Source organism: Artemia sp. Qi Xiang Cuo, chromosome 7 (genome assembly GCF_049724085.1).
Source record: "Artemia sp. Qi Xiang Cuo chromosome 7, ASM4972408v1, whole genome shotgun sequence".
Classification (NCBI taxonomy): Eukaryota; Metazoa; Arthropoda; class Branchiopoda; order Anostraca; family Artemiidae; genus Artemia; species Artemia sp. Qi Xiang Cuo.
Genome location: NC_142800.1, coordinates 77,468,290 through 77,484,832, shown reverse-complemented (window position 1 = coordinate 77,484,832; position 16,543 = coordinate 77,468,290). Strand labels below are relative to the sequence as shown.

Here is a 16,543-nt window from a genome sequence, read left to right as displayed (position 1 = left end):
AGCTCAGATCTGCAGGCTGGTAGAAGATATTCGCAGAGAGAGGGAAGAAAGTGTCAAAGTATTGCTTTTCTTACACCAATATACGACCAGGCAGTTATAGCCTAGTGACGATTGTCTATAAAACAAAAAGAAGGTAAAATTCCGGCAATTTAATCATCACTGTTTTAAATGGGTGCTTCTTTCACTAGGGCCCTAACAGCGTCGTCGGGTAATAGTGAGCACATTCTCCTTTGTCTTCAAATCGTTTTCGCTTCTCTTCAAAGTCAAGAAACAGGGCTTTAAAATCAAACATAATATTTCTCTCTGGATTTCTATATCCCCTATTAATAGAGAGGAAATAGGTGCCCCCAACATTTACCCTTTCCGCTCTATCCCTTAAATTTTGAAAAATATCTTTTTTGGTCGTGAATTTTCATTTGAAAAATGTTTTTTAAGAAGCATCTTTACTGACAAAAATACTTTTAGTAAGAAATGGCACAACCGGTGCGATAAAATCCCAATTGCTTGCCGTTATACTGTACACATCAATTCTAGTAAAGTGATTGATAGCGCCCCACTTTTTCTGTTTTTTTGTTAAGAATTAAATTTTGGATTGTAGATAAAATTTAATACATACCATTAGTCAAAATTTTCGATAAAAAGTGTTGTTGAATCGGTTTTTAGAAACATTTTTTACTGAAAAATTTCGGATGGACGAAAAAGGGTATTATTATTCATACGGATGAAAATTATGCATAGCTTTTGATCTTTTACGCGGCTGAAGCCTTTATAATCCCTATAATAGGGTGTTCGGATACTTAAATACATTCTCTACATATATTTAAATACACAAAAGCTGTATATGAAAGGAATAAGATAAATATCTAAAATCACTGAAAACAAGGCTCCTAGTTGTACTTACTAGCTCCTTTCCCCAAAACAAATTTACAGTTGAGGTCCCTGGGGCCCCACCTCACCTTTTTACCTCTGTGTCATTAGCCTTGTGAATGTAAAATCTTATGCTACAAAGAAAATATCATAATGACACTATTACCTTATCCCCCTAAAAATAATAACAAAGGCTACAAAGAAAAGTTTTTGGAAATAAAGAAGGATTAGATATCAATTCACTCCCGCCTCCATTTCCCCAAAACTCATTCTAAATTTATCTGGAGAATCAATGAGAGTTGGAGTATTTGGGGAGTAAATGCACATTTTTATGTGTCTCCTCACTCTACCAACAAAATGACCCACCACCCTCCCTTCTTCATAGTAGCTGATGCGAGCTTACATATCTGTGTGTAATTCCATGAAATATGAAGCAATTCAGTTTAGTTAAGTATGGCTTTTAAACAAACTGCAGAAACATTTTTCTGCAACAAGATGGGAGGTATCACCCACAGCACCCATATTCAGGCTTAGCCTTAATGCTTTGGAGATGAGAAATTAGTTCCCACCTCCTCTGCAATAACCCCATTTTACAATAAGAAGATTCTTGGAGAGTTAGACAATTCGAATTCTGAATTGCAATCTCTTACGCATCTAACCTCTCCCCACTTACACAATAAGCCACTGCCCCTCCTTCATAATAACTGATGCGCAATTATACATCATCAGACAAAGTTTCGCGAAGAATCGACAGCATCAACTTAGTTAAAAACAACATTAAAATATATGTCCATACTAACTATTATCTATGGACTTCACAACTTCTCAGAAACGAATGCACTATCGTAGAGCATTACTTCCCCTGCAACTGGGGAGATCAAAATATCGTTTTTGATACTTTTTGATCGAAATTTGGTGCCTAAATCGTAGTTTGGTGCCAGAAAATGGCAGAAAACGTCATTTTCATGATGCGCAATCGCTTTTGTCATTTACGAAGAACACTAGAGCGGTTAAATTTTCATCTGAATTAGCCTTAGTTCCACTTTCTAGGACCATCAATTCGATACGATCACCCCTGTGGAAGAAAACCCAACAAACAAACAAATAAACACATATCCTTGATCTTTCTTTCTTCCGGTAAAAAATAAAAACATTCCACACTTTTGTGGATAGGAGCTAAAAACCTCTACAGTATGATCTTTGATGTTCTGAATCTGATGGTGTGATTTTCATTAAGATCGTTTGATTCTTGAGGGTGTTTCTTTAATATTTAAAGATCAGGCAAATTTTCTCAGGCTCATTGCTTTTGATACGCAACATTAAACTTAATTAATTTTACATATTTATAATCAACATAAAAGCCCAAATCTGATGGTGCGATTTTCATTAAGTTAGTTTGACTCTTGAGGGTGCTTTTTTTTGTTTTTAAAGTTCAGACAAATTTTCTCAGGCTCATTACTTTTGATATGAGACATTAAACTTAATTAATTTTACATATCTAGAATCAACATAAAAGCCCAAATCTGATGGTGTGATTTTCATTAAGATCGTTTGATTCTTGAGGGTGTTTCTTTAATATTTAAAGATAAGGCAAATTTTCTCAGGCTCATTGCTTTTGATACGCAACATTAAACTTAATTAATTTTACATATTTAGAATCAACATAAAAGCCCAAATCTGATGGTGCGATTTTCATTAAGATAGTTTGACTCTTGAGGGTGCTTTTTTTTTTTTTAAAGTTCAGACAAATTTTCTCAGGCTCATTACTTTTGATATGAGACATTAAACTTAATTAATTTTACATATCTAGAATCAACATAAAAGCCCAAATCTGATGGTGTGATTTTCATTAAGATCGTTTGATTCTTGAGGGTGTTTCTTTAATATTTAAAGATCAGGCAAATTTTCTCAGGCTCATTGCTTTTGATACGCAACATTAAACTTAATTAATTTTACATATTTGGAATCAACATAAAAGCCCAAATATGATGGTGAGATCTTCATTAAGATAGTTTGACTCTTGAGGGTGCTTTTTTTTTTGTTTTTAAAGTTAAGACAAAGTTTCTCAGGCTCATTACTTTTGATATGAGACATTAAACTTAATTAATTTTACATATATAGAATCAACATAAAAGACCAAATCTGATGGTGTGATTTTCATTAAGATAGTTTGAGTCTTGAGGGTGTTTCTTTAATATTTAAAGATCAGGCAAATTTTCTCAGGCTCATTGCTTTTGATACGCAACATTAAACTTAATTAATTTTACATATTTCGAATCAACATAAAAGCCCAAATCTGATGGTGCGATCTTCATTAAGATAGTTTGACTCTTGAGGGTGCTTTTTTTGTTTTTAAAGTTCAGACAAATTTTCTCAGGCTCATTACTTTTGATATGAGACATTAAACTTAATTAATTTTACATATCTAGAATCAACATAAAAGCCCAAATCTGATGGTGTGATTTTCATTAAGATCGTTTGATTCTTGAGGGTGTTTCTTTAATATTTAAAGATCAGGCAAATTTTCTCAGGCTCATTGCTTTTGATACTCAACATTAAACTTAATTAATTTTACATATTTGGAATCAACATAAAAGCCCAAATCTGATGGTGCGATTTTCATTAAGATAGTTTGACTCTTGAGGGTGCTTTTTTTTTTGTTTTTAAAGTTCAGACAAATTTTATCAGGCTCATTACTTTTGATATGAGACATTAAACTTAATTAATTTTAAATATATAGAATCAACATAAAAGACCAAATCTGATGGTGTGATTTTCATTAAGATAGTTTGAGTCTTGAGGGTGTTTCTTTAATATTTAAAGATCAGGCAAATTTTCTCAGGCTCATTGCTTTTGATACGCAACATTAAACTTAATTAATTTTACATATTTGGAATCAACATAAAAGCCCAAATCTGATGGTGCGATCTTCATTAAGATAGTTTGACTCTTGAGGGTGCTTTATTTTGTTTTTAAAGTTCAGACAAATTTTCTCAGGCTCATTACTTTTGATATGAGACATTAAACTTAATTAATTTTACATATCTAGAATCAACATAAAAGCCCAAATCTGATGGTGTGATTTTCATTAAGATCGTTTGATTCTTGAGGGTGTTTCTTTAATATTTAAAGATCAGGCAAATTTTCTCAGGCTCATTGCTTTTGATACGCAACATTAAACTTAATTAATTTTACATATTTAGAATCAACATAAAAGCCCAAATCTGATGGTGCGATCTTCATTAAGTTAGTTTGACTCTTGAGGGTGCTTTTTTTGTTTTTAAAGTTCAGACAAATTTTCTCAGGCTCATTACTTTTGATATGAGACATTAAACTTAATTAATTTTACATATCTAGAATCAACATAAAAGCCCAAATCTGATGGTGTGATTTTCATTAAGATCGTTTGATTCTTGAGGGTGTTTATTTAATATTTAAAGATCAGGCAAATTTTCTCAGGCTCATTGCTTTTGATACGCAACATTAAACTTAATTAATTTTACATATTTTGAATCAACATAAAAGCCCAAATCTGATGGTGCGATTTTCATTAAGATAGTTTGACTCTTGAGGGTGCTTTTTTTTTTGTTTTTAAAGTTCAGACAAATTTTCTCAGGCTCATTACTTTTGATATGAGACATTAAACTTAATTAATTTTACATATCTAGAATCAACATAAAAGCCCAAATCTGATGGTGTGATTTTCATTAAGATCGTTTGATTCTTGAGGGTGTTTCTTTAATATTTAAAGATCAGGCAAATTTTCTCAGGCTCATTGCTTTTGATACGCAACATTAAACTTAATTAATTTTACATATATAGAATCAACATAAAAGCCCAAATCTTATGGTGCGATTTTCATTAAGTTAGTTTGACTCTTGAGGGTGCTTTTTTTTGTTTTTAAAGTTCAGACAAATTTTCTCAGGCTCATTACTTTTGATATGATACATTAAACTTAATTAATTTTACATATCTAGAATCAACATAAAAGCCCAAATCTGATGGTGTGATTTTCATTAAGATCGTTTGACTCTTGAGGGTGTTTCTTTAATTTATAAAGATCAGACAAATTTTCTCAGACTCATTACTTTAGATATAGGACATTAAACTTAATTATTTTTACATATTTAGAATCAACATAAAAGCCCAAACCTGATGGTGTGACTTTTATTAAGATAGTTTGACTCTTGATTTTTTTTTTTTTTTTAAAGATCAGGCAAATTTTCTAAGGCTCATTGCTTTTGATATGTGATATTAAACTTAATAAATTTTACATATTTAGAATCAACATAAAAGCCCACATCTTCTGGTGTGATTTTCATTAAGATCGTTTGACTCTTGAGGGTGTTTTTTTTTAATACTTAAAGAAATTTCTGAAGTTTTTTGAAGAGAAATCTGATGAAGAGAAATATTTACTATTCAGAATATTTTTTAGGTCGAAATATGGAAAAGCCCCCTAAACATGAGCTTAGAAATTTTTTTGTCAAGACAAAATTTCGGGTTGCAAGAAAAGAAAAATTCTCAGCATTTGAAGTTTAAAAATTATATTGTTGTTACATAAGAAAACAAGATGCTACTTAAACTAATAAGAGTATATGCACTACCTTGATGTTTGTCTGGTTAAAACTGCTAGCCTTGGTATTACATTCCAACAAGGGATGTTCGGTTGCAACGATCCCACTCTTAGCTGCACCGCTCATATTGCTAGGATGATCAAGGAGTTCTTCTTCATTCAGCACAGATTCTCCAAGCTGAGAATTTTTTTGAAAACTTCCTTCCACAGTCTCTCCAAGCTCGTATCTCTCTGACTGTAAGGGTCGAGTTGGAACGTTCATCTTCTGCTTATCTATAGTCAAGAAGCAAACAAAATAGGAATGAATTAACAAAGAAACATTAGGTGAAAGTAAAATCAATCATAAGAAATCACAATTTATGAGAATAAGAACACCCTCAGCTCCCTCCCCCCTCCCACCCACCCCTAAAAAAATAATACAACTTTATAAATTCACCTATTATTTTCGTTATGATACTTCTGTTTTTATTATTTCAACATATTTAATTTTTGAATTCAATTATTAAATATCAACTCTTATGTTGTTGCATGTGAAATCTGTTTTTTTCTCTTAAAACCTTAAGTTTTTAATAGGGCTGTTCTAATTTTTACTACTGACATTAAGTAGTATAGTTAGTTCGGATTTTTTCTTCATGCTGTTATGATAAATGAATTTTCATTTTAAAGTACAACCGTGGTATTTAATCTTGTTGCAGTTTTTTTTTGGCTCCGCCCGCCCGGAGGCGGAGGCAGAATTTTTGGATTCAATTATTCAATAAATCAACTCTTATTTTGTTGAATGTGAAATCTGTTTGTTTTTCTTAAAACCATAAGTTTTTTAATAGGTCTGTTCTTATTGTTACTACTTACATTAGGTAGTATAGTTAGTTTGGATTTTTTCTTCATGCTGTTATGATAATTAATTTTCATTTCAAAGTACGACCGTCATAATTTAATCTTGCTACAAATTTTTTTTTGTGCTTAGTTTAACTGTTTCCCTGATTGACATAACTTAACATCCCCCCTTAACATACCTAAAAATTCTCAACTTCAACTTTAAAGTTTCAACCCTTTTAACAATCATCCTGCATATAGTGGACTTCGATTTTCCGTGAAATATCCCTCAACATTTTCTGAAAGTTTTGGGTTTTGCCTCCTCCTATCGCTGTAAAAATCTAAAACCTATTGCGTTAATGACGCTTTACTGAAAACTATGTGTCTTGAATAGTGTTGGAAAGCACAAATAAAACCAAACTGAATGTTTGATATATAATGCTATTAGTTATTGAGAGATCATGAGTTCAAGATTTTATTTCACTGTAATTTTATTTTCATTTTCAATGCTGTAATAACTGGAAAAAAAATATTGGTAATATAATTCATTTTCAGGAAAGCCCCATTAACGCAGTAAGTTTAACACAGATAATTTCAAAGACCAAACTACCTTTCCATGACGATAAATAAAAGTTCAAATAGGGATAAAACTTTAATAGACAGTGATAAATTTCACAAAAATACTAGATATTTCGGTCACTGCATATGTGACCGAAATATCCAATATTTTTGTGAAATTTATCACTGTCGTAAGACTTTTACAGTCAGAGAAGGAGGCAAAACCCAACTCTTGTTTGTAGTGATTTTTAATCGTTTCAAGCTTGATTTGCATATTCAATTAAAAATTCACTCGTTTTAAGATTTATTTATTGATTTGTATTAGTATCTATTGTATGTTTGTTTGCACTGATTGTTTATTTAATTTTTTTTCGTTTTGGGTTTCATTTATACTTCAATGTTAAAATATTTTTGTTCGCTTTAAGCTTGATTTGCATATTCGATTTAAACTACTCGTCTTAAGATTTATTTATTCATTTATATTAGTACATTTTGTATGTTTTTTGCTATAACTGTTTATTTAATTTCTGTTCTTTCTGGGTTTCATTTATTCTTTAATAATAATATCCGGTTGTTTAGAGTTTGAGTTATTGTAGGATTTTATTTCTTTCGATCTTAAATTTAGTAAGGCCCTTACTTTTATTTAAAAAAAAACTTATTTTTGGGAAAGTCCTTTCTTAAATTCATTTGTGTTCGGTTTTGATTGCCCAAGTTTCAAGTTTTTCAAAAATTCCCCATTTCAAAAATAATTTTTTATTCCAAAATAAATTAACAGTCTTGGCGACAACTAATAAAATTAAACTAAATATTTGATATGTAATGATTTTAATCACTGAAAGCTTACTAGCTTAAGTTTTTGTTTTACTCAAGGCCGGATTAAAACCTTTGACACTTCTAGGCCCAAGCGTTTTTGCGGTTCCGTTCTTGCAAGATTTTCCGGGAAATCCTCAAAACTTCAGAAATAGTGAAAGTCGTAGGGCCTGGTGAATCTTGGTCTGGTTTCACTGCAATTTTTATTTTATTTTCAATGTTGTAATAAGTACAAAAGAAAATATTTGTAATATAATTCATTTTAGTAAAGCGCCAAATACACTGTAGACCTTGTGCTTTGACTGTTAAGGAAACGGGCAGTAGCCATATTCTTGTTTGTAATGAAGAATATAGGCGTCTTGAACAGTTTTGGAAAGAGATAATAAACAGAATTCCTCTAATTCTGGGAATAGAATATCGTTAATAAGTTTTTTTGGCCAGGGGTGCGGGCCACGTAGGGAGGTCTAGGAGTCAGCTTCCATGATTTTTGGAATCAAATATGCTTAATAAGTTGTTTTTTTGTGGGGGAGGCTGTCAGGCCATGGAGGGAGGGCCCAGAGTCAGCTCACATGATTTATCAATCATTGATATTTTTCGGAGGAGGGAGGGGCATCGGTCCATGAAGGATCGGGAGTCAGCTTCCATAAGTCTAGGAATAACATTTTGTTAATAAATAGTTTTTTGTCGGGGTGGGGGGGGGGCAGGGGTGAGTTGCCAAACATTTTGAATAAAGTATCGTTAACAATTTTTTCTTCTTTTTTTTTGGGGGGGGGGCTATGCCGAGAAGGCCAAAGGTCAGGTCCCTAAAGTTTTGGAATAAAATAGCGATCATGCGTATTTTTGAGTGGGGTGGGGGTTGGACATATCTGATCTTTGAACAATTTTCAAAACACTCGCATAAGAACCTTATATGCCGCCAGGACATAACATAAAACTCTTGCCCCCTGACTTTGGGGGGGGGGGGTTGTGTTGATCCTGGAGTTTTTGTCATTTGATCTTTTGACTTATTTTAACAAAATGGCTATCTCAAAAATTCGATCGGATGGATTTGGGGTAAAAAGGGCAGAAGGGCTAGTTTCCTTCCGGTCCCTTTCCAGAGGCAACGCTATAACGTTGCCTATAGTAAAGGCCATACGGCTCCAATGTTTTATTTTATTATGTTTTTTTCCCAGAGGCACTTCATATGGAAGGGGTCGTCGTAAAAACTTCAAAGAAGGCTCAGAAAGTCCTTTCTTAAATTCATTCGTGTTCAGTTTTGATTGCCCAATTTTCAAGTTTTTCAAAAATTCCCCATTTCAAGAATAATTTTTTATTCCAAAATAAATTAACAGTCTTGGCGACAACTAATGAAATTAAACTGAATATTTGATATGTAATGATTTTAATCACTGAAAGCTTACGAGCTTAAGTTTTTGTTTTACTCAAGGCCGGATTAAAACCTTTGACACTTCTAGGCCCAAGCGTTTTTGCGGCTCCGTTCTTGCAAGATTTTCCGGGAAAAACTCAAAACTTCGGGAATAGTGAAAGTCGCAGGGCCTGGTGAATCTTGGTCTGGTTTCACTGCAATTTTTATTTATTTTCAATATTGTAATAAGTACAAAAGAAAACATTTGTAGTATAATTGATTTTAGTAAAGCGCCAAATACACAGTAGGCCTTATGCTTTGACTGTTAGGGTTACGGGCAGTAGCCAAATTCTTGTTTGTAATGAAGAATATAGGCGTCTTGAACAGTTTTGGAAAGACCTAATAAACTGAATTTCCCTAATTCTGGGAATAGAATATCATTAATAAGGTTTTTTGGCCAGGGGTGCGGGCCGTGGAGGGAGGTCTAGGGGGGTCAGCTTCCATAATTTTGGAATAAAATATCGTTAATAAGTTTTTTTGTGGGGGGAGGGTGTCAGGCCATGGAAATTAAAAGTTCTAGTTCATTTTCTCAGAGTAAAAAAAAAATCGGAGGGCAACTTGCCCCTCCCGCCCACCACGCCTTTGGGTCCGATAAAAATTTGAGGTGACCATTTTGTTAAAAATAGTTCAAACATCAGATATTAAAACTCTGGGGTCGACACAACCCCAGGGCCAAGGAACAGGCGTTGTAAGTTATACTCTGGGGGTATATATGGTTCTTATAGAAGGGATGCTCGTATAAACTTCAGAGAGGGCTCATTTGATTGAAAATACAAAGTTCTAGTTCACTTTTAAAGAGTCAAGAGACCTAAGAGCAATTATCCCCCCCCCCTAAGCTCTTTTTTTCCCCAACCCCATTCAATAAAAAATTTGAGATATTCATTTTGTTAAAAATAGTTCAAACAACAGATAATAGAAACTCCGAGGTTGACACAAACCCATTTTTCCACTTTGATATTGTTACTTTGATACCAGTCTTGATACTTCGATGAACACTTGATTTTTTTTTAAAGTTTGATTTTGAAATGAGGAATTCTTAATAACTTGAAACTTTTTGCAATTAAAAAAAAAAAAAAAAAAAATTAAAAAAAACTTCCGGAAAAATGAGTTTTTCAAAGAAAAGTAACGGCCATTTTAAAATTAAGCTCAGCAGATACAAATACCTGTTAAAATTCAAACTCAAAACGACCAGAAATTACTATTAAAGAATAAATGAAACGCAAAACGAACAGAAATTAAATAAACAGTCACAGCAAATAACATATAACAAGTAATAATATAAATGAATAAATAGATCTTAAAGCGAGTAATGCTAAGATTGAATATGAAAATCATAAATCATAAATGAAACTTAAAACGAACAGAAATTAAATAAACAATCAATGCAAACAAACATACAATAGATACTAATGTAAATGAATAAATAAATCTTGAAACGAGTGAAACTTAAACTGAATATGCAAATCAAGCTTGAAACGAACAAAATTCACTACAAACAAGAGCTTCGGGTATCGCCTCCTTCTCTCACAGTAAAAGTCTAAAACCTACTGCGTCATTGGGGCTTTACTGAAAACTATATGCATCTTGAACAGTCTTGGAAAGTATAAACAACATTAAATTGAATATTTGATTTAAAATGATATTAATTGCTGAAAGACCCATAGTTAAAGAATTTATTTCACTGTAAATTTACTTTTAATTTTCAATGCTGTAAGATCTGGAAAAGAAAATATTTGTAATATAATTCGTTTTCAGTTAAGCGGTAATGACGCAGTAGGCTTTTGGTTCTTATTTACAGTTAAGGAAGGGGGCAGTATCCAAACTCTTATTTGTTGTAAAACTATATTCGTCTTGAAGAACTTTAGAAATAACTAATAAATTTAACTGAATATTTGATCTAAAATGATCTAAAACGATATTAGTTGCTGAAAGCTCATCAGTTCAAATTTTACTATAATTTTAATGTTTATTTTCAATGTCAAGTACAAAAGACAATATATGTAATAAAATTGGTTTTCAGTAAAGCGCCAATGACGCAGTAGTTTTTAGACTTTTACAGTGAGAGAAGGAGGCGATACCAAAACTCTTGTTTGTAGTGATTTTTGTTCGTTTCAAGCTTGATTTGCATATTCAATTTAAGTTTCACTCGTTTTAAGATTACTTATTCTTTTAGATTAATATCTATTGTTTGTTTGTTCGCATTGATATTTTAACAGGTATACATTGCAAAAAGTTTAAAGTTTTCAAAAATTCCTTATTTCAAATTAAACTTAAGAAAAAAAAAAATCCAATCTTCATCAAAGTATTAAAACTTATATCAAAGTAACAATATCAAAATGAAAAACGTTTGCAACCTTTAAAGTTTATACGACGACCCCTTCTATATGAACTGCGTCTGAGAAAAAAATAAATAGAGTCTGGGGGGAGGCTATCTGCCCTCGGATCACTTTTTACTCTTAAAAAGTGAACTACAATTTTCAATTTCCAATCAAATGAGCCCTCTTTGAAGTTTATACGAGCATCCTTTCCATAACAACCATATATGCTCCCAGGGCATTAATTACAACGCCTATTCTCGGGCCATGGGGGGCTGTGTCGGCAACGGAGTTTTTGTTATCTGAACTTTGAACTATTTTTAACAAAATGTCGATCTCAAAATTTTTATCTGATGCATTTAGGGCGTGGAGGGGGGGGGGGGTTAGTTACCCTCCAATTTCTCTTGACTCTTAAAAACTGAACGAGAAATTTCAATTTCCAATCAAATAAACCCTCTCCGAAGTTTATACAAGCTTCCCTTCAATAAAAACGATATGTGCCCCCAGAGCATTACTCACAACACCTGCCTCTGGGCCATGGGGGGTTGCGTCGACACAGGAGTTTTTCTTGTCTGACCTTTGAATTATTTTAATGAAATGGCTATTTTAAAAATATTATCGGATAGGCTTGGGGGAAATGGGTGTGGGGGGCTAGCTGCACTTGGATATTTTTTTTACCCTTAAAAAGTGAACTAGAGCTTTCAATTTACAATCAAATGAGCCCTCTTTGAAGTTTATACGAGTATCCCTTTCATAAGAACCATACACGCCCCCAAGACAACACTTACAACGCCTACCCCCTGGGTCCTGTAGGGTTGTGTTGACGTCAGAGTTTTTGTTACCTAATTTTTGAACAATTTTTAAAAAACTGGCTATCCCAAAATTTGTAATGGATGGGTTTGGGGAAAAGGAGAAGTAGGGGGCTTGTTGCCTTAACTCCCTTGATTCTTAAAAAGTAAATAGATTTGTCAATGTACAGTCAAAAAAGCAGTATATTAAGTCTAAGTCGTATTCCCTTTCAAAATAAACATACCTGCCTATAAAGCAAGGATTCGAACATCTTCCCCTAGATAATGGGGGGCTGTATTAAATCTGGGGTTTTTCCTAACCGATCTTTTAGCTATTTTTTTTTTAACACGACATCTATCTAAACATTTTCAGCGGATGAGATTTGGGAAAGCGAGCATGGGGGGGGGCTAGTTGCCCTCGGATCTCTTTTGACTATTAAAAAGTGAACTCGAACTTTCAATTTCCAATCAAATGAGCCTTCTCTGAAGTTTACACGAGCATCCCTTTCATAAAAACCATAGAAACCCAAGGGCATAACTTACAACGCCGACCCCCATGCCCTGGGGGCTGTGTTGGCACCTAAGTTTTTGTTATCTGACTTTTGAACAATTTTTAACTTATTGGCTGTCTTAAAATTTTTATCGGATGCATTCGAGAAAAAGCAGCATGAGGGGGGGGGGGCTGGTTACCCTCCAATATGTTTTGACGGTTAAAAAGTGAACCAGAACTTTCAATCCCGAATCAAATGAGCCCTCTCTGAAGTTTATACGAGCATTCCTTCCATAGAACCATTTATGCCCCCAGGGCATAACATATAACTCTTGCCCTGAACACCTTGGGGGAGAGTGTCATGCTCAAAGATATAATTTCCAGAACTTTCAACTACGTTGAACAAAATGGCTATCTCTGATAGGACAAAATTTTGATTGGATGTGTTCGGGGAAATGGTGGCCATGGAAGGGTTGTTAGTTACCTACCAATCACTTTTGACTATTAAAAAGGGCACTAGCCAATCCAATTTCCAATCGAATGAGCCCTTTCTGAAGTTTCTACGACAAAGCCTTCTATAAAAACGTTATATGACCCCAGGGCATAACTTACAACCCCTGAGGGCTATGGGGGAGGGGTTGTCATCCTCAAAGACGTGAGAGGGGGGTTAGTTGCCCTCCAATCACTTTCGACTATTAAAAGGGGCACTAGCCCCTTGAACTTTCAGTCTAATGAGCCCTTTTTGAAGTTGCTACGTTAAAGCTTTCTATCTCAAAATTTTGATTGGATGTGTTGGGGGAAATGGTGGGCGTGGAAGGGGTGTTCGTTGCCTTCCAATCACTTTTGACTCTTAAGAAAGGGCACTAGAACTCTCGATTTCCATTCGAATGAGCCCCCTTTGAAGTTTTTACGACGACCTCTTCCATATGAAGTGCCTCTGGGAAAAATAATAATAATAAATAAATAAATAAATAATAAAACATTGGAGCCGTATGGCCTTTACTATAGGCAACTCTATAGCGTTGCCTCTGATAATAAGCTTCTTTTAAATTTCCAATCACTCGTTATGAAAGTGTCGGTGACTTCAGAGTGGGGAGAGGGGATAATTCCTCAAACCACCATGAGGGAGCCGAATTTTCCGGGATAATCTGATTAACAATTATAAATTAAGATTTAAAAAAATAATTTTTTCAACTTAAAGTACAGAACACCATTGAAAAGACAAAAATTGGTCCACATATGTGTGGGGCTGCACCCTCCTAAATCCCTCGCTCATTAAACTAACGTCTCTATTACTTTGTAAAAGCTTTCTATTCTAATTAAACGGCCCTAATGTTTATGAAGTCATACTATGAAGTTTGACAGACGAACTGAGACAATTCGAACTGGTCTCATTAGGAGTTACAGAAACCCATATCCCAGGGTAGGAAGTATGTGGTATATCGACACGGAGTAGGGCTCATAATAAGTAAGAAAACTGCTAAGTCTTGTTTATGCTTGGAAGGTATTAATAATATGAATACTAATCGCTCGTTTTATGACCAAAAAGTTTAAGGTATCAGTTATAGCAGTATATATCCCTGAAGAGCTGACTGGCGGATATACTACTAATTCAGATGAATTTTACTTGCAGTTACAGAAGCAAACAGACAGGGTCCCAGGTAGAGATACGGTCTTTTTACTGGGAGATTTTAACACCCAGGTCGGTATGAATAGGGATAGATGGTATCCTAGCCTAGGTAAATTTTATGTAGGACAAGAAAACAAAAATGGTTACAGACTGTTGCGATTTTGTAGGTATAACAATTTACTTATAGCAAATACGGTGTTTTGTTATAAAATAACCCATAAGTTAACATAGTTTTCACGTGATGGTAAGACAGCAAACTTTATAGATTATGTTATTGCAAACCGAAAACTGGGAGGACCAATACAAGATACTAGGACATAAATGAGTGCTGTTATTGAGGTTAAACGTAAAAATCACCATCTAGTAGCGTCTAGGGTTAATAAAAAGTTGGCATTTCGGAATGGTAACTACCTCCCGGGAAGTTATGAAGTTAGTAGACTCCAGGATGAGAATTTGAGAGAAACTTTTCAGGAATAGTTGAATACTAATGTGGAGAGTTCAAAATTTAACGTGTAGATGGATGGAATTATTTTAGGAAAACAATTTGTGAACCTGCTGATGGTGTCTTAGGGAAGAAAGTTAGGACTGCAGCTAGTAATATTAGTGAAAAAGCTTTATGTTTAGTAGTGAGGACAAGGGGCTAGTAAAAGAATTATCTGAGTGCTAGACCATGTGAAAACAAAAGGAATGTAAAGAAAGTGGAGAAAGCATTAAAATATAAACTAAGGGGGTGTGAAGTGGAGATCATGGATAAAATTGCCGAGGATCTGCAAAATGCAGCTATATGGCATATTAGTAAAGTATTGCACTGGCGTGTTAATAAGTTGAGAGGAAATAGTCCATTTGGACTTGGCCCAGTTAAAAATAAAACGGGGTCACGTTTATCGATAAGGAAAGAGTTAAAAAGAAATAGGCAAATCATTTTCAGAATATGCTAAACAATGAGGGAGCTACAAGTAAAGGTATATATGAAAATCAAAAAGTTTGTGATACTTTGGAAGTGAAGAAAGATCTGTTAAGACGAACCAAAATACCAATTACTATTCCTGAATCAATGTCAGATGGGAATATTTTTTTTTCACTAGGCACATGTTTTCAAAACTCGTTTTTTAACTTTTGGTTAAAAAATTACTGTGGTTTGCTCTTTAATAGGTTGCAGCTACTGCTGCAACCATAATACAACTTTGGGTGGTTAAAGAACCAAATGACTACACTTTTCCAACCCCTAAGTGGCAAGGGGTTAGGGATATAATTTTCTACAGGGGAGAGGAGGCAACTGTCCCTCCAAGACTTCAGTTCGCCTCTCGCCCCAACCCCGGTTTGCCCTCCCTCAAGCTGAAATTTAGTTTTCCCAAATATCTTGTCAAAACTAAAATAAGCGTGCATAATCCAAGCACCCACAGAAACGGCTCAGTTATCTTTAATACATCTTCACCTTTTTTGTTACTATATGTCTCAATTTTCAGGGGTACCAAAAGTGTTATTCTTAGTGCTATACCGCACTCACGGATGGTAGAATTTACAAACAAACAAAAATAAATAATATAACATTGCAGCCGTATGGCCTACTATAGGCAATGCTATAGCGTCGCCTCTGATCACCATAAATTTGTTTTCGCAATAACCTTTTACTTTTAAGGTGCGCAGACGATTTATGAAACTTACTACGAGGGTTGGGAGGGGGAGTATACGTGAGGGATGCTTATAAACCTCTAGTTAAGGGTTTAAGGGTTTTGGCACCAAAGCACGAAGTAATAACTTTCAAATGAGCCATTAAACGTCATTTTACAAAGTTATGGTAGCCAACTAGCCCCAGCTTTTCCACTTGAGAAATAGCACCAAAAGTGCTGTTTTTAGTGCCATTTGGAACATGCAGTTGGGGAAATTTATAGGAAGAACTTATATATGGGCAATATCTTTTATATGAGCTATTAAGAATCTAACTTTTGGTTGGGATGTGGTTCGCTCTTTACTAGGTTGCATATACTATTACAACCATGATTTTTGTTTATTTTAATTTAAACTTAATTATTTCTTTTAACTTCTTTCGTTCTAGGGTCCATGTAGTCATCTAAAGTAGAACGTATTATCTGAAATATTTTGTGTAATTTGTTTTTTAATATGATCGTTCTGGATTTCCTAATTCGTTACATTAATTTTTGCTCGTTTTAAGTTTGAATTCTAACATGACTTTATTGTTGATCGTTTTAGATTTTATCATAGCTCTTGTTTTTCTTTGATTTTTTTTTTTTTTTTAATTTTTTTTTAAATTTATTAAAAAAAGCTTCAGGTAG

General features: G+C 33.9%; 1 protein-coding gene across 1 annotated transcript in view; it reads right to left on the bottom strand.

The window, feature by feature from the left end:
- Nucleotides 1-16,543, bottom strand: part of LOC148950711 (uncharacterized) — a 178,475-nt gene that overhangs the window by 70,562 nt on the left and 91,370 nt on the right. The window contains exon 13 of the mRNA XM_089091926.1: nt 5,472-5,713. Coding sequence (XP_088948052.1) covers nt 5,472-5,713 — 242 coding nt within the window. The remainder of the gene's footprint in view (nt 1-5,471; nt 5,714-16,543) is intronic.